Source organism: Poecilia reticulata, linkage group LG16 (assembly GCF_000633615.1).
Source record: "Poecilia reticulata strain Guanapo linkage group LG16, Guppy_female_1.0+MT, whole genome shotgun sequence".
NCBI classification, from domain to species: Eukaryota; Metazoa; Chordata; class Actinopteri; order Cyprinodontiformes; family Poeciliidae; genus Poecilia; species Poecilia reticulata.
In genome coordinates, this window is record NC_024346.1 from 23286796 (window position 1) to 23314646 (window position 27851).

Consider the following 27851-nt stretch of genomic DNA (forward strand, 5'->3'; position numbering starts at 1 on the left):
TTTTTTTAAAGACCTTTCTTGTTTGAGTGCCTTATTTTAGATTTTATTCATGTTTATTCAGAAAGTAAACCGTGCTCTTCCTACTTTATATTTATATGTACTTTATTAGGGAGTGTCGAGGAGAGGCACATGAACCCTGTGACTGTGACACATGGAAGCTGTGGCTTCAGAAGGTCACTGAAATGAAACCTGAAGAATGTGAGTATTTATAGCTGTTTTTGTACTTCCATTAGTTTCCAGGCGTGTTGCGTTGTTTCAGTTTTAACAGCTCATACACAATTCTGACAAAGTCACATGTGGGTTATTTGTTCTCTTACTAAATTTGAAATGGTTGTACACAAGAACTAGAGTGTGTGTAGTCTATTAATATGTTTTTTTAGCTTTTCCCAATTAATTTCTGTTCTGGGAAACCTATTAGATTACTGGGTAGTACATTATTATTACAGAATAGTTGGTGTGTTATCGCTTAGATCGTTTATTTGTCTGCGGAATAGTGATAGATTTGGGAATAAATTGCCTGGTACTTCTTCATAGTAATTACAAGCAATTTGGTAAACAAATTAAATTGCACCATTTTCGTGACAAATTATAAATTAAAAAGATTAACCCTTGTATTGGGAAATTGGTGCAATGTCCAAGAGCAGTAATTGGACTGTAAGCAATGTAACAGATGATTTAAGATGACCCAAGTTGCTCCTGAGTGCCAGTTTTGTTGATGTGACGGGAGAAAAATAATGGCAATTATTTTGTTTTGGTGCCATCTCCTGTTCGATTTCCCCTGATTCTCTTTCATGCTGGCATTTCAAATGACAGATCAGAGATGCTTTGTTAATGGCCAATTACACTGTTCAAATGTGTGTACGTGTTGAGAGTGGGTGCATTGGTGTCCTGGGAGATGTCTGTGAAATACCTGAGCAGCACACATTGCTCAGGCAGGGCAAGTTCCCATTCAGCGTAGTAGTTTGTATTGATGCTGGTGTAATAGTCATTCTTATTTGATCTCATTACGTTTTTATTTGTTGTGTTTACTCCTCCTCTCCCCTACTCCTGTTGCAGTGGCTGGCGTAAGTGAAGCTTATGAGGATGCAGCGAATTGCTTATGGTTGCTCTCCAATTCTAAACCCTGCCCCACCTGCAAGTCTCCAATACAGAAAAACGAGGGCTGCAATCACATGCAGTGTGCTAAGGTACGCTACAAAAGTTGGTTTCCACAAACTTCTTACCAATGTGACATAAAACAGCATCTACTGAACATGAGTCCTGTTTTCCTTTTGAGTTTTACAAGTATAGTATTCTCCGCACTATAAGGCGAACCTAAAAACCTTCAATTTCCTCAAAAGTGACTGTGCGCCTTATATTTGGACCAATATTGAGCCACAACAGGTGTAGCAACTACGGTAAGCAGCCGCCGACTTCATTTTCGCCTGTAGAAGAAGAAGCGCGCGGTGCATGCTGGGACAGTTGTCAGAACGCTGGTTTGTTAATAAAGTTTGACTGACCTATCTACTTGCCGACCTGATAATTAGGTCGTCTGCAGGTCATTTAGCACCACATTCTCCACAAACATGCTGTGCGTGAACGGAGAAGGGTCACCATCTTCCGGCCACGTCCCGGCCCAGTTGCGGAAGGCTCTCCTCGCTGACCCGAGTTGGACTGTTTTGTTGACATTCTTTAAGTCAACAAAGTGGCTTTAGATATTCATCCGGGGTGCTTTGACTAGGGCTACCAAGGGACCAGCTCCTATACATTTAAAGCCTGGGGTATCGGGGGAAGAGAGACGGAGACTGCGGCGGCAGCGTGTCGGTTGGTCTGTGTTGTCCAGAAAGCAGTTGTTCAAATGTGTACAATATCGCAACACCAACACCGTGAGTGAAACAATGACTGGGGCAGCCTACTATATAAAGTACTCTGGGACCACTTTATTATTACACATCCATATTTGGATGTGTAACAAATCGCGTCCCGTATAGGTTCAATACGGGATGGGCGGCAACCCTCACTGCAGCGTCTATTCTATGCGCCTTATAATGCGGTGCGCCTTATATATGAAAAAAGTTTTAAACTAGGCCATTCATTGAAGGTGCGCCTTATGATCCAGTGCGCCTTATAATGCGAAAAATACGGTATCTAAGAAGTTCTTCATACTGTGTTTTGTTATTTATACATGGCCACAATTAATGGATCAAACATAAATTATTCATAATTTCATCTTAGCATGACTGCTTGAGAAAATTTGAAAGCAATTTGATACTTTCCAACCTAATAAAGATCCAAACTTAATCAAAACTTGAATATAACTGGATATAGCAGGTAAAAGCTGATTAACATCTACCTCCTGGAGTACAACTGGATTAGAGACATTTAACCGAATATTAAAGGGCTTGTATGTAAATATTTGAGCTTTTAGGTATCATTATGTGCATTTAATTCCTGTTTTTAAAATTCATTGATGTAAGGTTGTGCCGTAAATTGCAAATATGTCATCTTGACTATAAGTAGGTCCAATATTCATATTGCAAATGACTGGAGTGCATTTGTGATATGTCGCCTAATATGTACCAACTGTTATGAACTTGCATTTTGAAGGCTAATGTAACATTTAACCAGTTGGCGTTTCACGGTAGTAGACGCTCACACCAAATAGAAATGACATTGTTCAAAATGCTAAAGGTCACACAGTGTAGGAAATGCAGATGAGATGGAGAAGGAAGAAGATCTGATATAGTCATTGCAGGATTTTGCAGAATTGTGTATTTTATCAACTCAAACTGAAAAAAGAACATCATAAATGACTAAGCCTCATGAAGAAGATAATGAGCCAATGTAAATCTCCAAAATCTTGCGATTAGATTCAGAATACAACTTGGTCTGAATAGATAATTCATAAGCTACCACTAAATCAATTTGACACCTCATATGTTGACACACTTCTTCCTATTTTTGCAAATTTAGGCTCCCTTTAAGCTCTTAAGTGGATTGTTGTTCGATACCAATACATTAATTTTTTGCTTTGATGTTTTATTTAAACCATCCAGGTAAATTTTTCTGAGTTTTTGCTGTTTTTCAATTATACGATTATTTCCAACCTTCTCAAGACATGAGAAGGTTTATTTAATCTTACGGAGCAAATTATTTATCTTTTTTAACATTTGGAAGTGTCAAAAAAAAGGCTGTAACAAAACCTTACATAAAAATGAGCTTTGGAGTTTCAAAATAAATACTTTTGACTCTGCTGAACACACTGTCATGATTCTGAAGTGTCGAACATCTTTTGAAGTCTCTTGATCCATTTTCGCACACACAGACTCCATCCCTGAAACTGTTGAGATGTTCCAGAGGGGCAAGATGTGGGAATACTACATTTCCTTTGATCCTCTTGAGAAGTCAAGTAATAATTCTGCAATGTTGCAGTATCTGAAGGAGTCAGTGATTCATACTTTTTTTTTTTTCTTCATTTATACACGTCTTATCTGTATGCAGCTCAGCTTCTGCTTAGTGCCATTCTGGCTCGTCTAGTTTGGAGACACAAACAATAAAACTAGCAACGTGAATTATTAACCTTTCCCATCTCACAGCTCAACTTAATAACAAACGGCGACCTGCTGACTGTGAATCAACAGCCTGAAGAGGACTTCAGGTTTACATGTTTACACAGAAAATCCTTCTTGGAAGAAACCAATTACACAAATAACAGGAAGAGGCTAGTGAAGGACCATCCATTCTGGCAATGACTAACGATAGTCTGCTACGTAGTCAAGGCTGAAGAACTGGTGAAAAGTGTTTGTCAGACAGGTGATCAAAAAAAAATTCTTATTGCTAAGGCAACACATCTAGCTGAAGATAAATGATGGTTTGGGGATGTTTTTGATGCAGTTCCAGCCGATGATGCTTTTAATCACATTTCAAGGCATATTCAATCAACACGTTTATTACTCTGTCAAGTTGTGCTGTGTTTTACCTTCAGGAACTTATCTGAAAGGTTTCAGTGTTGTCAGGCTGAAGGACGGTGAACTCTGTCCAAACTCTGCTGCACAACAAGCCCTTTAGAAGGAGGACCGTGTTCTGTTAGTCATCTGACCTCCACCTTTTAAAAAGGCTTTGGGATCAGCTTCACCAAAATGTTCAAATCCTTCAGCCAAAATACAACATGACAGCATGGTAAAAAGTAAAATATGTGATTATAAAGACTATAATTCAGTTCAGAAATGCTTTTAATTTCCCTTTGGGATAAATAATGTTGTTACTTAAATATTCCAAGTTTCTTCAACAAGTCATCATAGATGGTGATTCTGTGGGCAGAAAGGATCCCTGGTTGCAGTCAGTCTTACAACAAATCTGTAGAGAGCTCTGACTGAAGACTGTTGCCGTTTCCCTAAAAGAAGCAAACTCCAGAGAAAACGGAGTAAGCCAACTAATGTAGCAAGCCAAATAACAATACTGCTACAGATATGTGCTTTATTTAAAGTGTTAGAACATAAGGGTTTTAGATTCTTATTTGAAGAGTCTTTATTTTAAAAGATGACTTTATAGTTTTTAGGAGATGGAGTGTGTTCACTTTGTAACATAGGTTTAAAAGATAAAAGCTGTTTAAAAATTAGATGGATTTCTCCGGGCCCTCTGTAAGCCAGATTCTGTGTATTTTCCTGTTTTTTTTTTTTTTTTTTTTTTTTTTACAGATAAATTTTTTTCCCTTACTTTTGCAAATTAATTTGTGTAACAAGAATGGCCTTCAACCAAGTGTTAGATTTCATTTGTACTTTACACAGCTTGTGAAAATTGCACAAAGGGTGAAAATCTAAAGATTTGTTTTTTGTCTTAACTTTTTAAGGTTTTTTTGTTTCAAGTTTAGATTTATGAAGGGAAATTGTGACTGCATGTTATCTGATGAGTCCAAACTACAATTCCTGCTATCACTGTTGCACGTTTCCCAAAAAGAAGCACACTGCAGTCATACTGGCGGGATGTTGCTTATTTTACTATGTGACAGTCCTGTTGCTTCCTCCACTGGTTAAAGGGGCTGACTAGAGACTTGCGATTCACTTTGGTGAAATGGAGCTGCCTTCGCGAGCTGAAAGGCCATGTGAGGCTGAGCCTCTTGACCTGTTATTACCTCGTAAAAAATGGTTTTAACCTCACTGCTGGGAAACATGGGAGATAGTGTTGCCAAGGAACTGCCATCTTCTTCCTTCTGTTCTTTTGTTGCATTTTTTTTCCTCCCCTTTTGTCTGTCCATTTTACACCCTCTTTTTTTTGTGTCTGTACTTCCATTTACTTCCCTCCCCTTCGCCTTCCGCTCCCCCCCGCTTCTTAGCTTTCGCATTGGTTTTTCTGAAGTGTCATGTAAGTGTAGTGTTACCAGGACAACACAGATGTCAGCCCTTTGTGTCGGCTAGCTTGTCACCCATAGAAGCACTTGTGACATGGAGAGAAATTACTTAGATGCAAACGCGCTGCAGATCCAAGCACTTGATGCGTTTGTTATTCAGCAATGCCGATGGGACTGGTTGCTAACGTTGTCGGTGTGCCTTCTGGTGGCAGCAGACTGCAAGGAACTGTGACATCCTAAGAGTTGCTGTTATGATGCAAAACATAGAGTTTCCTTTATCCTCTGTTTTTAAGACATAAATGAGAAGCTTAGTTCAAGTAAATAATTTTACTTTCCAACTTAAACTCTTCCATTAGCTTATCTTTTGTAACTGATTGTAATTCAATTCATTTTCAAGGTTTTAAAGTGGTGGGAAAAAAAATCAATAGTTAAATCAATTATCTGTATCTCAGTTTCTAATTTACCACAGGGTAGGGCAAGTGAATATTATTACTTTGCTCTCGAGTCTCAGGAGTAGCATCTGACTGCAGCAGATGCTGTAAACGAGACATTGCTTTTCTGCTCCGCCAGTGTAAGTACGACTTCTGCTGGATCTGCCTGGAGGAGTGGAAGAAGCACAGCTCGTCAACCGGCGGCTACTACCGCTGCACCCGTTACGAAGTCATCCAGCAGGTGGTGGAACAGTCGAAGGAAATGACAGAGGAGGTACATGCAGCCACACTGGAATTGGATTCTGTTATATAAGAGTTGTACGTTATTTGCAGTGATTCCATCCCAGTAAGATGTACTGTCTTAAATAAGATTTCACAGCCATGTGTGACAACAGGGAGCAGACACGGTTGCGTGACGGCAGCTGTTATTTGAGTAGCCCCCTGTTGCGATGATGTAAAATAAATATTTCGCAGGCAGCCAAGCTTCTTCTCTGTTTATTAGGTTTTTTTTGTTTGTTTTTTTTCTCATGAAAGCATTAACTGTAGAACAACTCAGTATTTAATTTGATTCTTATGAAAAAATGGAGAGAAGGTACTGCTTGCACTGTTATGGTAAAAAGAACTAGAAAGGGGATTATGAGAAGGCAAATATATGTGCAATTGATGTTCATACATTTTGCCCAAGCACTCAATAAACTATGCCAGCAAAGGCAGTGTTTTTGTTGAATTATATTGACAATAAGGTAATTGTAATGCACTGGCAGGGTTTTTCTTAATCCTCTTATTTATGAAACAGAAACAAATATGTAGTAAACCACATGAACCTCATATTTTATTCATTAAGGGGTAGTCAAGGGCAGCTTTTGTTGGGAGAAAAAACCTGTTGATTTAATCATCCAATACCTCATCAAAAACTTAAAGGAGTGCTTCTTCTTTTTTACTTAATAGTGTGAGCGTAAAGTCATTGAAAACACAAATTAAACACGTTTCCCGTCACAAAGTCTCCTGCTCACAGGTGAAAAGAAGCTCATTCTTAGTCTCAGTTTGCATTCCTCCCAATCATCAGTACAGATTTCAACTTTGGCACGGCTTCCTTTGACTCCTCGGATGCAGGGTATTAACACTTTGTCTGTTAGGGAGAACAACATGTTCAGGAGTTTATTGACTGTGACTGTCTCGTCACGGCTTTGCAGGCAGAGAAGAAGCACAAGAGCTTTCAGGAACTTGATCGTTTTATGCACTACTACACACGCTTCAAGAACCATGAGCACAGCTATCAGGTAAACTTTGCCTCCCTCTTTTGTTTCATTTGCATATTATACTGACAGGCGTGCAGGCCAAGAAACCTTGGGGGGAAACTTATCTCTCAGACAGGCATTCATTCTTAAGTCCTAATCTACAAAGGTTGAACCTTTTTGTATAATCCAGCTGCAATGTTATAATGTGCAATTATATTAAGTAACAGCTGAAGTAATTAACTGTTCTCTTTTTTTTTTTTTTTCCAACTGCAACCTTTGTATTTGACATCTGACAACATGTCAACAATCAGTGTACACAGGTCATTGTAATAAATGTTTCAGTAGAAGCTTTCCTTTATTGTCCTAAAAGCATAAAGACGAAGGAACATTTCAGGAAACAGTGGCTGGTTTATATTTTCATGGTTGATTGGCGTATCAAGTCTATAAATCAATCTTATTACAGAAGCCATCTCTTTGCACTGCTCTGTTTAACTTCATCTCTGTCCATTGTTTGGTGAGGCAAAGTTCCCAATGCTGTTTAACGCAACAATGCAACCTTGTGTCTTCCTCGTAGCTCGAACAGCGCCTGTTAAAAACGGCCAAAGAGAAGATGGAACAGCTCAGTCGAGCCCTCAGTGGAAGTGAGTGTTCAGTCTGCCATGACAGTGTAAATATTTATTACACGTTTATCTGCAAATTTGTTGCCATCTTTGGTATTAAACATTTGTAAGCTGGGACATGAGAGTAAAAATACCTAGAGAAGTCACTTAATTAGGTACATTTGTAGTATTTAGCAGGCTGTACTGGGCTTCTGCACAGGTTTGAAAGTACAGAGCTGAAATTTATAAATTTATGATTTTTTTAACTTGGACTTTGCCATTTTCCAAATTCCAGCTCTAGAGCTTAATGGAACACAACATAAGTAGCCAGAAGCATTTCCTGCTGATTTACTGCACAATGCTATGTGTTAATAGGAAAAGCTCAAAATATCATCTGCTGCATATTAAGAAGATTCCAATGATGCAATGACTGATGGTTATTACCACTATTTCACTGTTTGCTTATATTTACTTTGCAGATAATTGCACCCAAATTCCCTGTAAGCACCACTGAATGCGTCAAACTTTACCACACAGCCGTGACATTTGCTCAATTAACTAAGACAAACATTTTTATTTCAGATGTAGAATATAAGTTGAGCACAGTTTCTAGAAATCAAGACACATTTTAACTCAAATCTCAATAAAAGTGCTTCTGTTTAGCAAAGGTGGGTTTTGTTCTAATACAAAGCAGTTTAGTTTTATTATAATCTGATGCATGAAATAATGTCGTCCTCAGAGTCACCCCCCAGATATGGATAAAGGTTTGAATTCTGAACTCCAATAAAAGATTGTGCCTCCTTGCATTTTTCTTTGTTTTTGTCATATAAAATGTAGAGTTTTTTCCTTACGGAGCCCTCTTGGGAAAGAAATGCATTCAAATTAGACAATTAGTGTCAGCGTAATGCAAGAGAATTGAAATTCATAACACATAAAGGGCAGTGCACCTCTTGACACCACATCTGTAACTTAAAAGAACAAAACCTGGAATTGATTTTGTATAGGTGCTTTGTTTCTCGGATTTCTCAAACTAAGGTGAAATAATGTAGGTGGGGTTAAAAGGCCGTGCTAAATTGTGTTTTCTGACTCTCCCTACTTGTCTTGCTTAGGGGAAGGAGGCCCCCCTGATACTACGTTCATCGAAGATGCGGTCCTAGAGCTGCTGAAGACCCGCCGCATCCTAAAGTGCTCTTATCCTTATGGGTTCTTTCTAGAGCCCAAAAGCACAAAGAAGGAGATCTACGAGCTTATGCAGGTTTCAGAGCATCTTATTGAAAAGAAATACCAACTTCCACAGCAAGTCTGTCTTACATGGGCCAATACAGATGAGGGGCTAAAGATTTATAGCTCATGATCTTCCCCACATACCACCGTTAAACCAGCACATCTCATCTTTTTGTTATTGGATGTATGAATACCAGTACCGACACAGAATGGGCTTTTCTAAAGTTTTGCAATTTGACTATTTGTACTACAAATGTCTGATTAAATGGTCGGCAGAAGAATATTTCTAGACCGCCAGTATCTGATGTGTCAAATGTAGCATTGGAATAGAGTAATGGCAGGGAACAAGGTTAAGTAGTGAAACTCCTGACAAACTAGTTAGTTTGCAATAGTGCTAAGATTAATAAATTAAAATACCAACTTAAATGTGACAGTATTTTTTTTTTCCTTTGGAAGTTTTGAAGCTGCTACAACAACTTCAAAACCCTTGTTCTAGCTATTCTCTTGTTTTCTTAGTTATTTTTAAAAATCAGAATCAGTGGTTCTGAAAACAGGATTTTAATGTTTAAAAAAATAAATACAAAATTATTACAAATATAACATTTTAAACTTTTGCATCTTAATTCAGCAAGTGTTAGCAAAACTGAAGTCTCTGTGTTTATTCTAAAAAAATGTTGATTTCCACCTTCACTCTTGACTTTTCCAAAACACTGCTAACCTTTTCAAATCCAACATGTTTCATGGCACAGATGTTAGTCATAAAAACAAAACAGAGAATCTTCATTGTTCTCCAGCCTTATTCAAATCTGGGGAAGGTCTTGCTCTCTTGCAACCTGAATCAGTTGGAGACATTTTTCAATGTCAGAGACACATAAATACAGTATAAAGTTTTACGTTTTAATTAGCTTCCTACATTTCTCTGCTGGCTCTGAATTAATTTTTGAGTACCTTGCTGGTACTGAAACATTTTCAGTTTTAGTTTTTTATGCTTAGCAAAAACACGTTTACCAGAGTGTTGTTGGAGTAACCGTGGGACGCATAGATATATTGAACTTTAAACTTTGTCTGTGTATATTTCCTAAAAACACTTATTTAACTTTCCCGGGGAGCCGTCTTTCAGCCAGCTCACCATCTTTTTGGTCTTAGACCGACTTGGAAATGGTGACTGAGGACTTGGCTCAGAAGGTCAACAGGCCCTACCTGCGAACTCCACGTCACAAGATCATCCGTGCTGCATGTCTTGTACAGCAGAAAAGACAAGAGTTTTTGGCCTCAGTGGCAAGAGGAGTGGCCCCAAATGACTCTCCTGAAGCCCCCAGACGCAGGTAGAATACAGAAAGGCTAAATGATTTATATGTATTTTTATGATGTTCTGCATAATTATTTTATTAATATCATTTTCTGTATTTTTCCCAACAGTTTTGCAGGTGGAACATGGGACTGGGAATATTTAGGCTTTGCATCACCTGAGGTAAATGAGTGTTTGTTTAAAATTCCTACTCTGCTCAAGAATATACTCATTTTAATATACAAAAAATTCTGCCAAATAATATGTATTTCACTGATTCATATCATTGAAATTTACCATAGAACTGTCCTTTTGTCCTTTTGAAGTGACTTCTAATTATTTCAGTACATCTTAACACTTGTAACAAAGTCATGTATGTCAAGACAAAACAAAAAGTACAGCACAGGAAAAGTTGTGACAAGGAATCAGCTGCCACTTTTATCAATCAGTAATCACCATTGATAAAAGTGATGCATCTTGGTTTGATGCATTGTATTTTGAGTAAGCATTTTTTTTTTCCATCAATTTAGATATTTACGTGATGTTTTGGTCTAAACATATTCATTATTGCTTTGAAAATGGCTGAACATACTTTATGGAAACCGTCAAATCAAATCAACAAAATGTAAATTTTATTGGTTGCTTGACCGTAAAAACTTCTAGCCGAAGATGCAAATATTAGCCAATATTTCATTTCGACTCGAGTTGTAATGTGAAAAGGTCAATGGCTGATCTGCAAATTGATTACTTTGACCCTAATGAAAGGGCATGAAGTAACAAGGTTTAATAAGTGTAGTACACATTTTTTCCCAGTTCAGGTATTTTATTTTTTTGTCATTCAAAGCTTGATCACATCTTTTTAACATCCATCCATCCATTTATTTCCGCTTATCCGGGGTTGGGTCGCGGGGGCAGCAGCTCCAGAAGGGAGGCCCAGACTTCCCTCTCCCCAGCCACTTCTTCCAGCTCCTCCRGGGGAACCCCAAGGGGTTCCCAGGCCAGCCGAGAGACATAGTCCCTCCAGTGTGTCCTGGGTCTTCCCCGAGGCCTCCTCCCGGTGGGACGTGCCCATCTTTTTAACATGTTCACATTTATTTGAAATTGTCCTCGGTAATGATAGTTGGCATTGTGTTGTGGTTTTCCAAACCTTAGTGTCTTCTTGATAGCAAGAAAGGCAGGTGAATGGTGTTTTGGAACCGACTGAAGTGTTAGGTCTGTGTTTGTTTGCTGGCAATTTCATCTTAAGAGGAGGCCTCTTCTAAACTGATCAGTTTCATGTCTCAAACACTTTGGTAGCTTGTTTTTCTTATCAGCTACTGGGTTGTTCAGGTTATCTTCAGCTGCTTGCTCAGAGGTCACTTTCAGAGTGGCTGTGCTTTCTGTAGTTCTTGGAAGCTCTGTCTGTAGCAAATAAGTCCCCCCTCCCCCCCAAAAAAGGACTTATGTAACCAGGCAGAAAGCTGGCTAATCTATTAGAATGATTTGGTTGCTACAATGCCAAAAGATTTACACACGTTATTTAAAAAGGGTATAAACCATTTTTTTTTTCATTCAAAACTGCTGTTCATTTTTACATTGTTTTATCTCTCGAGATGCAGATTTTGTTTCCTGTGAGAAACTTCTTTGTGAATGAAAAATATTCTTCAATTAAAAATGTCAGGGGTGGGACAGTACTGACTTAACACACTTAGCCCAGCACTCTTCATGAACTATGTCCATTGTGAGTGTTGAAGACAGTTGCGGTCCATCCAACAAGCCAAATATATTATTAATATAATGTATTAATAATATATTATTAATATATTAATATTAATATAATAATAACATCTTTATTATTACACCCCACCAAATATTGAGTCAAATTAATCCTTTGCAATTTTGCACACTGATTTGCGGCAATGGTTGCAATTCCGTATGCCAAATGAACGGACCTAACCTGCCACAAGCTAAGTTATATTGCTCATTAAGGCTTTTTAGTAATCAAGCTCTTACTTTAGATTTGAAGTGGTAAAGCAACATGCTTAACTCCAATGCCTATGATTTCTTAGTATAAATTATTTTTGATTGGAAGGTGCTTAATTTGCTTAATGTATTTGTACCACTACTCTATTAAAATCACAGCTAATGACGGTTAAGAAATTGCTGATTTAGTTGATTACTGGAGCTCAAGACCTTTTTATGAAATTAAAACAAACGTCTAAACCTTGTTCCCATTCCAGTTTAAAGCATGTGCTTTGAAGCAGCACTGACAAACCATGACAGTCCAAAGATCCCCATTGCTTTCTGCACACTGGAGCAAGCCAGATGGCACAGTGTTCCCCTGTGCGCTCTTCAATGATTGAAAGTGTTACACTCATGCAAAAACCCGAGTGTAGGTCTCTGGGTAATAGCACATTAGTTACAGATATTTGTGGTCAACACTTAGAGTCATAAAACTATCAGCTTCAATTATTGTCTTACCGTCTTTACCCACACAGTTAGGTCAGGACATTTTGGTTTTCACTCGAGCTGTAGACTACTGAACTTTTTATAGATTGACAGTATGTAAACACACAGACTCATAAGTATTGTTCTGTCTGTAGTCTTTTATTAATAGATTTTGTTTTCATTTCTGTACAATGTAAGGTTGTCATTCCCTGTGGAAGTTGTTTATTTTATGTATAGTTTTAAATTTATATATATTAAAAAAAAGATTGATTTGGATGATGGATTAGTTCTATTACATGACCTAAAAAGCAGTTTTAGTGAAGCAGTATTTACAAAGAATGATCTCCTGTGTCTAAACTGTGTCCATCACCAATACCTCAGAGTTTTTCCCTCTCCGCTGCACTGCCAGTGAAAAAGGTCAGCTGACAAAAGAATAAATGTCAAGAATTTTTCTCAGGTGCTTGTTAAAACCATATATTTCTCCTGCATGCTCAACAGAAGCCATAAATGCACATGTCTATGCAAATCTACTTAAACTATGAAATGAAATCCCAGGATTTTTTTATGTTGAATTTTCATGTGTGCTGATCACGTAGTATTTTTGTTTTCAGACTTGATAGAGAAATTTACTCCTTTACTACCATTCTGGTCAGAAGTTTATATACAGCCAATATGGACATGATTTTTATATTAATTATGTTCTCCATGTATTTATCAAAAGTGTTTTTTCATGGTGGACTGATGATGTACAACTTAGGGAAGTTTTGAAAATTAGTTTTAAATTATTGTGCATTTCTCCAATCCACTGAAAGCTAAAATCATACATGTTGGCTCAAATATAAACATTTACCCTGACTTGTATTAAAATGTCCCCTTAAATTGGTTTGTTTCCTCGGTTATGAAACATAGTAATATTTCATCATAGGTTATGTGTTGTTAATAGGATTGAGGACAGGGCTCTGTGGAGGTTAAACAGGGACCTATATTTTTGTTAAACCTTAATTTAACCAGAAAAAACCCGTTGAGATCAAGACCTCTGTCACAATCATAACCTAGACGAGACAAATGGGCAACAATAACAAAAATAAAAGTGGAATATATAGCATGCAAACAATTTGACAACGTAAGCCTTTTACAACAAATTGAGACAGTTTATGATTATAATTTGTTTTCTAAAATAGATTCAGTTTCAATGTGTGTTTTTTTTCCCCAAAACTTCTACTAGATTTAGTAGTCGCCTATTTAAGATTATTCCTGAAATAGAAAGCACATATAATAAGGCAACCTATTGTTTCAGCCGTCAGACTATAAATCTCAGTAGTTAAATACTGATTTATTAATTAGTTCTTTTAAGTAGGTGGCTGAAGTTAAACTGTGATGCAAAACACTATTATGTTGCACGTGTTTATGTATCAAAACATAAATGCTAATATTAGAACTGTAATAATGTTTTAGTTCAATATAAATAATGTGTGTAAATTTTGTGTTCCTGGATAATGATAAACAGAAAATCTGCCTCTGCAGTTGTCCGTAGATAAAACAATAATAAGACCCACGACCAGAGATTATTTTGCTGAAAGCTGGTATCAAACAGCTCCCAAAGAAATAACGGGGGGGGGAATCCTTTGTTGCTATATTAACATCGTCTTTCATGTTTTATCTCAGCCTCTCCGCGGTAAAACTGACAGCAGAGTGTTTCCACGAGGAGGCTCAGACATTTTACTCCTTCTCGCCGTGCATCTCTACACAGCACGGGGACTGTAATCTTCTCTCCGTGAGAGCCGGGTTTTGAAAAGTGTGGATCACTTAGGTTGATGTTAGGGTAGAAAAATGCCCTCCAATTTGGCATGTAACAATGTCACCTCTGACTCGCCTGCCACGGCGCTTCAGTTTCCCACAAAGCATCCGTCACCGTAAATGCAACAGAACGAGATTTTACAAGACTATTATCCATCACTCTTTAAGATCGTTGTTATGATCATTTTCATTTTTAGTAAAGTAATCTGAAGGCCATTTGAAGCACAAGTACACAAAGCAGGGGAACAGTTTTAATGAGGCAGAGAAGCGTTGCGCCTCTTCAAAAGAACAAATTACCAGTGCACATGCAGATCAGATGGTCATCTCACCTCCTCTCCTTGTTCTCTCATGCTTCTAAATAACAAACAGGGTTGGAGGCTACCTTGTTGTCAGATTAGTATGGGCTTGTGTTTCTAATAGCACAAAGTAAATATTCTCACCAGATGCTTTTTAAAATTTCCGTCCCCTGATTAAGAGCTGCCGTTTCTCTGCCGCAGCAGCTAATTGGAACACCGTGGTAACTAATCAAAGCTGGCTGACACTGCCTCACAGGCACAGCTACAGATGGGCCCGCTCCATGCTTCTTACAATGCCGGCACATCGCTTCATAGTGGGGCTATTTTTAGCACAAGCGGAAACATAAAAGCCAGAATTTGGCTGACAGTCTTTTTGATTATATATGAATGTGACTCTGTGACTTTTGCTAATGAATGAGAAGATTGACTGAGAAATACTCTTGATCGTTTTTTGAAGTTTTAAATATTGAGATCTAAAAAATGCAGCACGTATAACTTATTCATGAGAACACTAACTAGTTATGGGAGGGTTATAGCAGATGTATTGGAATTTTTATTTATTTAGCGTTCGGCCATGTAGCAGCTCCAAAACTCGGAGCTTCAACTCCAAACTGACGTCAACTTGAGTTTACTGTGAAGGAAAATCAACATTATTTTTTCATTACTTTGTTGAACACACACATATACTTAATGATCAGAAGTGTTGTTGGCTATTGAATCACCCAGTAATATTTATGGGAAATCCTTTGATGTTCTGGGTTATACATTTTATTTTATTTTTTAAGTTTTCATCTAATAAATTAGGTGCATCACTCTTATAAAAGACCTGTAATTCGTTTACACCATTATTGGCTCGCAGTCCTTTTATCCTTGTATTAGCATTGTTCAATTATTACTCCTCAGTTAAATGTTTATAGATTATCTCACAATTAAAAATCGTGCATTCGCATTAAGAGATTTGCTTAATTGATTCTGCAACATTTATGCTCCAGTGAGTGGTACATTTAATTAGTATCACTTTGCACTGTATTTTCTTTCTATAATGATAGGCAGCACAGTCTCTCTCTCTGTAATAAAGAGAAATACTGTATTAGAAGATGGCTTTTTGGCTAATTGAACGTAGGGTGCTACATTACTTTCTGCCCATTAGAAATGAATCTGTAGCAAATGTCAAAGAAATGGTACATGAATTGTAAGGTTGGATGTTCAGTTTATGACCGTTTCATATATCAAACCATAAACCTCCGGTTCGGCTGCTGCTGCTTCTTGTTTCTGAGAAAGAGAGAAGTGCCTACAGTGCATGTATGCTATATGCAAACCATCGACCATCTGGAGATGTGTTCAATATGTTTTTCAAGTTGTAAAATAACACTAGTTGGAAATCAGTCAAAAAATCATAGAGGTGTTATGCTGAGATGAGTTGGTTTTGCACAAGTAGAACTTCCCAAACATTTTTGTTCCACTACTTTTGTTCTGAATCCAGTAACTCCAGGCTTGTTCTGGAGAACGAAAGGACTCGAGTATTTTTCTCACTTTGAGAACAGGGCTGGCACGTGTAAAGCCAATCAAACTCAACATATGAGTCAAGGTGGCCAGTTTTACAGATTGTTTTTGGTTATTAACGACAAACGCTACTGGGGTTAGTTCTAATGTTAATGGCATTTCCTGGTTTTGCTTAAAGGAATATGCAGAGTTCCAGTACAGAAGGAGACATCGGCAGCGAAGACGAGGGGACATGTCCAGTGTCCGAAGTAACACACCTGACCCTGATGATCTCAGCAACTCCACTTTAGGTACTGCTGTGTTACGACTCCGCCGCTCCCCGAGGTCTAAGGGGTCAGGGGGTGTAACATAAAGATGTGTCCAGAGACAACAAGTGGAATGTAAAATGATTTATCACAAAAAAAGATGGTTTCACAAAACCAAAACACAATACAGTTTAACCCAATTAAAACAAAAGGACTAACAAATTCAAGAATGTTAAGCTTCTGGCTTGAGAAGCAAACTACGACAAAGTCAAACTGCTTTAGCCGAACAAACAAGAACAAAATGTTTCAAAACTGCCCACAGCAGTTACAAATATCAAAGGTGGGGGACAGCTTAACAAAACCTCTTCCTACTTGCCGCCCCCCCTGGAGCCTTTTATATGGTGCAGGTGAGCCTCATCAACGTCTGATTGGCTTGACAATCCTCTGCTGGTCCAATGAAGTAGCTGTTCTCCTGCAGCCCTCAGGCAGCCAATCAGGAAGGTGTGCTCCCAGCAGAACCTGCATTACAAAAAGGAGCCTGCACAGCCTCAAGAGGCCAGGGGCTGCAACATGCAGTTATTTTCTTGTCCCCTTTTTGTTATGTTTGTTAAAACTCAACAGAGAATCGTCTCCAGCTACTAGCAAGATTTCTTCTGTGAATTCTTGATTTGTCACATGCTGGCTGTTCCCACATTAGGAAAATTGTTTAAACTAATTGGACACCTACTATTGGTAATTGTGTATATATATATATATATATAAAGGACAAAGATACATAGTTGTGGAGATTTTAAGTGAGTTCTGTTATATGATTATTGTAAAGTACATAGAAAAAATGAAAAACCATGATCCTTAATTTTTTACTTTTTTCCATATTTAATGTGACATTTATTCGGATTATCAAATTTATTAAAGATAAACTATAAGAAGACTAACTTGGCTAATCTGATTTTAGAAGTGGACACATGCTAAAGATAATATTTAGGGTGTGTCCTAAATATCAACAATGTCATACATATTGATTTTGTAATATTTTATCCCTACTTGTAAAAGTTCTTGAGAGGCACTACTCTGGAGACTCCATAGATTTCTTTAGTTACACTTCTAAACCATATTTTATTTAGGTGAAGACATTTAACTGTTTATTTCGGATGTAAACTTGGGCATGATGACACCTGAGAAGGTGGCCTAGCTTTACTTTCATCCTCTTGGACCAACTAATTTGAATTTGTACAAAGTTTGGACCCCAAGAAAGTTTCTACCCCAAGTTGGATTACAACTGCTTGGAAGCATTTAGCACTTCTCTTTAAATATCCTCAACTTGAAAGCTAATTTCCAAAGTAATCCAGCATTTTTTTTCTTTATTTGAATAAACACAATCAGGAAAATTACAACTGAACAACCCAGTATTTTAAATCAGTCCGTCTTGTTCATCACATTTATTTTGTCCGTGTGAGGTGATTTGCCATTTCAGAAGGCTGCAAAGAGGCACTGCGGTGCCAAGGACCATTTATTCATTTCAGTTAAATGCTCATAATTAGTAAATTTTCTGCTTAAACTCTGAAGGTCAGTAGTTTGCCAGGTGGTTGTCGCCATGTGCTCGAAACTGGGAATAAATGGAGCACATGTGATAATTGCTGATGAATTAAATTGCTTTTTAGGAGCAACTGTGGAGTTGGCTTAATGACTGTAATTTTGACTCGTGTGTGTGTGTGTGTGTTTGTTTTTTTGTTTTTTTTGTCTATTTATTTCCAACAAAAGAAGCCCAGGATGTTGCTGGTGGCCGCAGACAAGGTCATTTGATGGTGAGTGCACATTTAACAGGGTTCATATGAGCTCAAAGCTTTCAGCTGGGAAACATTTCAGGTTAAATAATCAATATTTACAACAGGTGGCATGGTCTCTTTGCTTTGGCATTAACTTAATTAAAATAAAACAGTTTCTTTGGAGAAAACAAAGGCTTAAGATTGAGATCTTTTTTAAAAAAATTAGATTTCTGTAGTGACAAGAGAAAAGCATCTTGAAGCATTGCTGGTACCTTTTGTGTTTTCTTTTCTGGAAATTGAGTGCAAATATTTCAGAAAAAAAGTTTAAAATCCTGCTTTTGTTGTTGTATCTTTATTTAAAAACATTAACTTGTTCCTGTCCATTTTTAGCCAAAGGTATTGAGAGCTATTGTGGAAACAGCCAATTGTGACTCTGGAGCTGCAGGTTGCAGACCCCTAAAACAGACGGTAGTTTTCAGCTTGCATTGTTGATATCCTGCATCCTGTTTGCTCTCGCAGGGTCTGGACTCCCTGGATGAGGATGACCCAAACATTTTGCTGGCCATCCAGCTCTCTCTCCAAGACTCAAGGATGACGGAGATCGGCTCTGATCACGACGCCCTCGCCAACGAAGCGTCGCTCGGTGCGATCGGTACTTCCTTGCCTTCCAGACTTGAGCAGGCCCCTCTGGATGTCGACGTCCTCCCCAGAGCTTCTCTCAGCAGCTCAGAACTGCTGGAGCGAGCCGATAACTTGGCCAGGCTGGGCAACATCAGCAGCCAGTACTCTCCCAGCCCCAGCTTCCCCTACGTGGAGCACTGTGACATCCGTCTCAGGGCGCATAAAGCAGCCGCTCTGTTGGGCAGCAACTCCTCCACTGGCCTTTTCTCTTCCTCCACGGACTCGACCACGTGCGGCAGCAACGACCCGTCGTCGTCGTCGTCTGCCTTGACGACGAATGCTAATCTGCTTGGAAACATTATGGCTTGGTTTCACGACATGAATCCGCAGGGCATCACCCTGGTCCCACCGACCGACCCCAACGTGGCTCCGCTTCCCGAAGGCGGAGAAGGATGCCCGCAAGGCAACGAGAAAGGCGGCTTCATCGTCTTCCCCGACGACAGGAAACCTCAAGAGGCGGTGGCAGACGCGGGGTTTTGCACGCAGAGGTCAAGCAACACGGAGGAGAAGGAGAGCGCCGTCGCCGAGAGGCCCACTCAGTTGGATCTGGTGGGGTTGGACACCATGCAGCTACCTTACACTGCGGCGCCTGATAGAAGTGGAGAGCATGGCGAGCGCGCAAAGGGCTGCCATGTTGACACTCCACGCTCTGACTATGCCTCTGACCAGCTGCCCAGCACCAGCTCCTCTGAGTGGGAGGACCACATGCACTTGGTTTGAGCCGGCTGGCTGGGATGACGAGGAGGTTCACTGAAGTCCAAAAACCACTACAGATCGGAAAGCAGCTTTGCTGGAGCTGCTGGTGTAGAATGTACTGCGAATTAAGAATTTGTTGGCTATTCATTGCTAGGGAGCGTGTAAAGAAGCATTTACAGTTTAAATTCAGTGCAGGAACTGTAGGACAGCAGTGAAACAAGACCACTGATTATTTTATATTTTATTTTTTTAGTATCGTGAGCACACACTGCAATGAACGCACCAAGATGATCTGAAACAAATTAGAAATTCTGTCTTGATGAAAATGAAATATGTTGCTGTTATATCCAGACATCAACATTTGCTATAGGATGCCGATCGAGAGATGGTTCTCATTGCGGTCCAAATAATCCGCTTTCTTAATAGGTGCCAAACACTGACTTATAAAAGCACAGTTTGCAGTCACCAAGTGGATTTTTTTTTTAAAGCAAATTGTGCCTGATTATCACAATCTCAGAAACCCTAAATGTGAACATCCTGAGCCATATTTTTGTTTGAGCTTGTGGTTCAGTGTTGTTTTCAAATCCCACTCACTAAAACTGAAGTGGTAGTGGATATTATGAGAAACTTCCAAGGAGAGAGAGGAAAAAAAAGGTTATTTGTTCAACTGAAAAAGCAGGTGGCCTGCTCAAAAATATTTCAGAATGGTCTTGACAATGGTTATTCATCTCAGAGGTTCAGCCTGAATAGGAAGGGTCCTCGGAGCTTAAAAAATGAGAAACGCTGACAGATCCAGAGGAGGGAGGGAGGAAGAAAGGAGGCGAAGGGGAACGCTCCGTTTGATTCGGCTCCCACGTTCTGAAGAAGAATACTTTGAATTCGGTTGCAGCTCGTGTGAAAATAATGTTTGAGCTGAATGTTTAATGTGAAAGACGAGAGGTCTGGTTGGTATGCACCAGGGAAGGTCAGCCAATAAGAAAACAAGGCAATCACTTCCAGTCTTATTTTCATTAATTATTACTGCTCAAGTCGTGCTTAGGTGGATTAATCTCTGCAGGATAGTGCATAAAGAAATTCCCAACTGTGTGAATGGGGAATCCATATCTTTGAAGCACTTCTCTGTGAAGCTGAAATTACAGTGCCTTTATGTCAGTCTTCATGATTTGGTTCTTTTTTCCCCCCCACCTTCTTCTGAGTGCTATTCACACAGACACAAAAACACCCGTTACCTTAAAGAAGTGTCTCTCTCCTGACATTTGGCGGGAAAACACAAACTAGTCTTTTTCTTTTTTCTTTTTTTTTATTAAATCCAGATCTTTGTAGCATGATGCTTTTTGTGCGTTCACACGATACACTGATGGACAAAACGGATTGTTAAATGGTTTGATAAACTATGTAACTGTTAAAATATTGTGAGTATCCTGTGCCCTACGTTTATTTGATTAAAAAAAGGCAAATCATTTGTATCACTGAAGTACGTTCACAGACTGTGTATCATGTATCTGAGGAAAGTTGCAATATAATGTAGATATTTCTGCTTTTATTAATAACTTGTGAATAACTCGACATGAAAAACAATCACGTTTGACGTTAAAGAACTCATTTTCTTTATGTACAGACACGTCTAATTCAAGTAAATTAGCTTTTATAAAAGTTGACACATAGAGGAACACTAAATCTAGCAGATTTTTTTTTCCTTTGCTTTCATAAGAGGCTCAAGTATTTAAACTGTCAGTGCCATACGGATGATGGAGCTATGATGGATTCAAGGGTCATAACCACAGGAGACGCGTTTGTTGGTCAAATGGTATGTTGGGTTTGTAATGGTTGCAATTCAAGAAGAAGGTTCCACTTTCCTTATGCTTCACCTCTGATCTCTAGGTGACTTATTTTAAGAAATGACGACTTTTTGTAACTCATTAAGATTTTCTATTGTAAAGCAACTAATTCTTAAAATGCTGTTTGCACTTTCATAGTCTATACTTGATACATTTCCTCTTTATATGAAAAATGTTTGTGTGATGCCAATAAACTGTGTTAAGTTTTACTGTGTTGGTAGTTATCACTTTAAAAAAAAAAAAAAAAATTGAATAGTCAAAGAAGTCTTGTTCGGATCAGTTGAGTTGCTTGAGGGCAAAAATATTTTAAAGCCAAGAAAAAACTTAATGGGGAAAGAAAAAAAAAACATCCCAAGCATTTAGTCAAATCAGACAAGTTGCTTTAAATCACGTTTTTTTTTTATATATATAAACAGCCTTTGAGTCCCACTCCACTACAACGACATATGGTTGATGACCCGTCATCGAACCGCACAAGGTGACAGCCTATTGTTGCAAACTAAAAACAGATTGTTATCTTGACGGGGGAAAAAAACGCCCTTTCAAAAGGAGTGGTGTCAAATTGGCACCACTTACTGGCAACAGAGAAAAAAAAAATAAGAGCAAGCGCTCTTACTTCCCCTAAAATTTCTGTGCAGCAAAAGGCAGTGAGATTATTAAAGATGAAAACAAACCACTCTTCATGCCCAGAATATGAAAATACTATAAAGTTGGTTTCCAGGGAAGGAAAAACCTAAGTATGAGCCGAGAAAATGCAACACAGAGAGGACAGACTGCTCTCATGGAGCCGAGACCAACAAAGTGGCAATTGATGTTTGCAAAAAACCCGCTATAAAAGTGAGTTACAGTTACAGTACAAAATGTTACAAATTCACCATATTAAATAGATTAGATGTTTACCTGAAATGTTCCTCTTGTGTGATTGCACACCGTTTGGCTGGTGAAGTGACTTTTTTTTTATCAGTGTCTGAGCCAACTGAGTGAGGAAGTGTTTGATTGTATATCAGGCTTTTTGGTCTTTTTTTTTTTACTTCTCTCATGTGTGCATATAGTCATCGCTGCTCTGAAATGTTCAGTTATCTCATATACCTTGTGCTTGCTTTTTTCTTTTCTTTTTAGTATTTTGATCTTTGAACACATATAAAAAAAACTTGCAAGCTACAAGCCTGATCACAACTAAAAAAAAAGAAAGCAAATTGAATGAAATGTATTTTTATTTTATTTATAAACAAACTAGGATATCAACAAATATTTCAAGCTTCAATAGTGATGTAAAGCAGATGTATGAATTTAAATGTGACATGTCTACCTTTCGTCATGTAATTTGAGGTATATAAAATTATTTTATGTGTAAGAAGAAAATAAGTTCAGCGACAGAAGTTAATGATTTGCAGCAGGAAGAGGAACAAGGTAACGATGTCCAGATAGAGGTTGAGAGCAGCAAACACGTACTCCTCGGGAGAGATTTCATACTTCCTGTGTTTCCCCCCGAGAATTAGCTGAGTGTCAAACACCAAGTACTGCAGAGAGACAGGCAGACAAAGACGCTGTAACATCCCTGACATCTGAAGACGGCGTACTTATATGATGAAAGAGAAAAGAGCATTCATTAGCTATTTTCTGAAAACAAACACTTTTTTTTCTAGGGATGAGACTGTGCATATAAACAACAGACATAAATTATTGTGCAGCTTGAGTGTTGCAGTTGAAAATAAGTTGTGACTTGCTGCTGGCAGCGTGTTCGGCTCTGCATGCAGGTTGCAGTCTGTTCCGCTAGCTGACGGGATGGGTCACAACATTTGCTGTTAATGCCAAAAGCACTTAGGAAATGTGGCTGCACAAATGAAGCCCACTGCTGTTCTGAAGTGCATAATTGAAATGAAAGGGCACAGGGGGGCATCTGAGTTACAGTAAGGACAGGGACTAACACTGGTGGCAGCCCATGTGGCCTGTGTGATCAAAGCTCAGCCACAGGCATTCGCTTGACTTTAGAGCTTCTTTAATGTCAGTTTCTGTCTTTTTCAAAACTTGTTGTCATTTGACTTTTGATGCAGACAATCTCTTACTGCCATGGGGGTATGAGTGTACTTACCAAAGAAAACAGCACAGTTCCCAGGTAGGCGTAGAAGATGTAGAGAAACTGCAGAAAGAAACAAGAGGTAAAATAAGCAGGGATGTAACAGCACATCTTTGTAATTATTTATTCCACAAATGCGTGAAAGCACATTTAAAATTCAAATTACAAGCAGGAAAAAGAAATGCCTTTTCTATAAAAATGCAGTATGAATGCTGTCAGCTGAAAGTTTTTGGTGAAAATTTGAAGGGGCGTTGGAAGGAGGGTTGGAATTTAACCCTAACTCCTACTAAACCCTCCATCCAACCATTTTTCCAACCCTCATTCCAAGCCAAATTTCAGTTCTACTTCCAACCCCAATCCAGGTTGTTCTTCAACCCTAATTACAAACCATGGTTCATAAGGTTGTATAAAAATCAGTCCAGAGAATTTTGTAGCCTCACATGTTTTCTTTCAGTGCTTTGTGCTCATTGTCATTGACAGGAATTTAAATAGCATTAAACTATTTCTGTTAGTTTTGTCTTTTTTTCTGTTATGCTTGTCTTGTTTTTGCAGCATTGGGTGTTTTTGACTTGTGGATGGAAAAGTTAAAAATGACCAAAAGAAATATCTAAAAGAAAAAAGTATCTCTTATCCATCTACCACTAAAACTTACCTGTCTGTCCCTGCTGAGGGAAAATCATCCCCACAGCATGATGCTGCCACCATCATTATGTGGCTGGGGTGCTCAGGTTCAAGTGCAGTGTTAGTTTTCCCCCCACACATAAGATTGTTCTTTGTTATGGTTTTTGTTGTTGTGGGTTTTTTTTTGGCTTCTGTGACTTCTGAAGTTGCTTCATGGCACCTTCAACTTTAGATTAATGCCCTACTTTTTATATTTTCATCATGCATCACACTTTCACTTTGCTAAAATGTGTTGAACAAATAAACTTGACTTGCCTTGTCTATCACATAAACACTAACACTTTTGCAAGGCACTGCATGGAAAGTGAAGTTAGAGCTACTGTAAAATTGCAGCGTTCGTTTTCGCTTCCATTTGATCAAATTAAAACACTCAACACTGTTGACATTTATTCTCTAAACATTATGACCGGCAAATGCCAAGAACAGGGTTTTATAGTGACATGCATCATTCGGAAGAGATGTGTCACCCCTCGGAGGTTTAGGAAGGCATGTGTCCATCTTTATAGTCCACTCAGCCTATAGGTCACTGGCAATACAGACAGATAATAAAACCAGGCAGACTCTAAAACATTTCTACTGCCCTGTCTGGTCTTACCGCATACATGCATAAGAGCAGCATTGTTACCTGTGAGCGGATGATGGCACACATCAGTAAGAAGGAAAATAAGGACCAGGCAAACATCCACAAGCACCCGGATCCAGCAGTAAAGTCCCACTGATGACAGAAAAAGAGGAGAGGGAAAAATAAAAATAAAAATATGATGATACAGCGCTGAAAACAAAAAAATAAAAAAATTAATAAATAAAAGCTGCACGGGAATTCTTTGATTTATCCTGAAGGCCGTCTGTGGCATTGCGGCGAAGCTGAGGGGCTCTGCAGAGAGTGAAATGACAAAGACATACTGGAGTTCCACATAAAAAGAACATCCTAATAGCTCTGGATATAATTGTCCAGAGCAATTAATCAACAAGCTGCAGCCGAGGCACCGAGGAGGAGAGTGGATACGACCTGCTGGCCCACCTGGCCTTTTCAAACGGACAGTAAAAAGATGGCCCCTGCAGGAAGAACACTGATCACCTGAGGAGCTATGAGCTGAACATGCGAGGTGGCCTGTTTGACATTTACTTTGCAGTGACAGAGATCAAAAGGCTCTGCGTAATGTGAACTGCAGCGAAAGAGGTGATGGGAGCTGCAAGAAGAACGACCAGTTGTAAAACTTAACTGGTTGTGACTGTGGCCACTCACTCTGCCAATACGGTCCGAGCGGGCTGGTCACTTTTTACAACACAGAGTTTGTATTCATTTAGATCTGCATTGTTTTATTCTTAATGAGAACCTGGAACAGCAGTAACATACTATAACCTATACTTTCAGAACCCTCCTTACAGACATTCAGTTAAAAAAAAATTATAATTATAAAAACAGCAGCTTTTACTAAATATTCAGTCTACAATTGGGAAAATATATAAAATTTCCCCTAATGATATAGAGTGGAGCAACATAAAGACCACATATTAGTCATTTTACCTCTATGTCATAGAGGTAATTAATTTGAAACACATTTCAACTTTATAGTGAAGTATTTTCATAAAAATGCCTAACACTTTTTCCCCCCACAGAATATTATTTTATGAACACTTTATACTACAACCTTTTTCCATTGATGCTTGTCTTTTTGTGGAATCTTTAGATACATAAGATATTAATGACTCCTGATCAAACCAGAAAGTACCTGAGTGATCTCCTTTCTATCAGAGTGACAAAATTAGATTGCATAAAATTACTTTAAATTATCAGTGGTCAAAGTGGGTAGAAAATAACCAGTCAAAATAAAAGGTGTTGAAGCATTTTGAACAAAACTGCAAAAAGAAATGAAATGACCTGCAACCCCACTAATTTGCTTGGATTTTTTTTTTCAAAATTACATTTTCTTATGTAACAGCTCAAAACCTTTAGCTGACAAAGAATAACAGAAGCACCATTCAGCTCCACCATAAACTCATTAGCTCAATTAGCTCATTTTGGAAAATATGTAGAATCTACTTTGTGTGATTTTTTTTAAGGCATCTTGTATCTCACTGCAGAAATGTGTCTAAACAAATACTTCTTTCTTTCTAAAGTAAAGCAAAATCTGCTTCCTGGAATTATTCAAAAACTGAATAGTTGTGTTTTTCAGATCATACACAACACCATAATAATTTGAAGTGACATTCCTCAACCTAACCAAAATGAATCTGCAAAATAAAGTTATAGCAACAGGTTTGTCTCTATTAGGCAATGATTTTTAGTCACAACATTTACAGAACATATAAGTATGCAAATAGGCTTATTAATCATAGAAATGTACAGAAAATTTCCATCCCCATCATAATGTAACAAAGAAAACGCACACATACACGTAAACATATATTGCAGCGGTCTTCTGGCAAATTCTATTACTGTTTACATGTGAGTTACTAAAGCAGCAAAATCTCTTCTCAAGTCCTTTTTGAGTAACTGAATTTATTAGCAGATTCATTAAAAATGCTGCGACTCTACAAGTAATCACAGCTTTACAGTGAAAAGCCTCAGCTCCAGAGGAGTTCAGGCGAGCCGGTGGACGGGAGGAATTATTTGACTGACACAAACACTGATTTCAGCAATAATCATAGTTTTGCCTGGACAGCAATCCCATCGAAGCATTAAACCTCAGCCTGCGCTGCATCAGGAAACCTGGCCAACACGTTCCAGGTGACTGCAACGGAAATACATCTCGCAGCGAGGATATTTATGAGAGGCCGATAAGCCGCTGTAGTTTATAAAATGTCACTTTTGGCTGTGCTGCAAAACACAAGCCCAGAGTGTGTGACTGATCTTACCTTTGACTGCATGGCAAATAGACTCATGCCAAAGGAAACAAGAGCCGTCGCGCCCACAGCCCACAGAACTGCCTCGGCTTCGAAGTACCTGCAGACAGAAATGTCAAAACAGACGCTGCGTGTTGGAAATGTATCTTGAAAGTAATCAGTATTTTTAATTTTTTTTTTACCTGGGATTTCTGTGCAAGACAGGCAAAAACTAGTATGTAATTGTGAAGAGGTATTAAAATGATTTATTGATATTATTTGTTTGCTACTAAACCAGATCTGGAAATTGAGTCAGGAATTTGGATCCGGCCTCTGGACTCAATGTTTTGTAGAGCCTCTTATCGCAGCAATTACAGCTGAACATCTGTTACATTACGTCTCTCCTGGTTTTAGCAAGTATAGACTAATTTTTTTTTTTTTTGGGCCATTCCTCTTTGCAAAAAAGCTCAAGAGGATGGAGACGGTTTGTCAACAGGAAGTTATGCAATAAAAGGAGATGTACAGTGTTAGTGTTTTGCCACAGCCAGTGTTTTGCATTAAAACTAAAAAAAATTATGAGTGGCTTCTTAGTTAAGGATCCTGGAAACAGCCTTGATAGATTTGCAGTTGAATTTCGATTGTGGAATGGTAGATTGAAGAGTGATCTGAGGGTTGTTGTTTAACAACCTAACCTCACTTTAAACTCCACAACATTTCTCCCTGACCTGTCTGCTGCGTTCCTGGATCTGTTGTTTTTTTTTTATGCAAACCTCTGATGCCTTTAAACAACACCTGTATTTACACTAAGACTCAATTACTCACAGTCATTCAATATGTGACTTTTTTTTTTTTTAAATTGAAGATATCAAACTAAAGGGGTCTGAATTTAATGCATGCCACACTATATATATA

General features: G+C 38.4%; 2 protein-coding genes across 7 annotated transcripts in view; one reads left to right on the plus strand and one right to left on the minus strand.

Annotated features, from left to right (window-relative positions):
• LOC103478353 (ankyrin repeat and IBR domain-containing protein 1) overlaps positions 1 to 21564 on the plus strand; it is a 43728-nt gene extending 22164 nt beyond the window's left edge. For 4 of the 5 annotated variants that reach the window (XM_017309422.1, XM_017309421.1, XM_017309420.1 and 1 more), the window contains exons 10-20: positions 110 to 198; positions 1057 to 1187; positions 5897 to 6031; positions 6951 to 7037; positions 7570 to 7636; positions 8704 to 8849; positions 9965 to 10143; positions 10235 to 10289; positions 16308 to 16419; positions 18136 to 18179; positions 18660 to 21564. In XM_017309422.1, coding sequence (XP_017164911.1) covers positions 110 to 198; positions 1057 to 1187; positions 5897 to 6031; positions 6951 to 7037; positions 7570 to 7636; positions 8704 to 8849; positions 9965 to 10143; positions 10235 to 10289; positions 16308 to 16419; positions 18136 to 18179; positions 18660 to 19541 — 1927 coding nt within the window. In that variant the 3' untranslated portion in view covers positions 19542 to 21564. The remainder of the gene's footprint in view (positions 1 to 109; positions 199 to 1056; positions 1188 to 5896; positions 6032 to 6950; positions 7038 to 7569; positions 7637 to 8703; positions 8850 to 9964; positions 10144 to 10234; positions 10290 to 16307; positions 16420 to 18135; positions 18180 to 18659) is intronic. The other variant, XM_017309424.1, reaches the window with a different exon arrangement.
• Positions 21565 to 22551: 987 nt separating this feature from the next.
• The window catches only part of LOC103478349 (protein lifeguard 1), a 30443-nt gene continuing 25143 nt past the window's right edge, over positions 22552 to 27851 (minus strand). For both annotated transcript variants that reach the window (XM_008432113.2, XM_017309427.1), the window contains exons 9-12: positions 26973 to 27060; positions 24739 to 24828; positions 23448 to 23495; positions 22552 to 22875 (exon numbers count right to left, since the gene is read on the minus strand). In XM_008432113.2, coding sequence (XP_008430335.1) covers positions 22723 to 22875; positions 23448 to 23495; positions 24739 to 24828; positions 26973 to 27060 — 379 coding nt within the window. In that variant the 3' untranslated portion in view covers positions 22552 to 22722. The remainder of the gene's footprint in view (positions 22876 to 23447; positions 23496 to 24738; positions 24829 to 26972; positions 27061 to 27851) is intronic.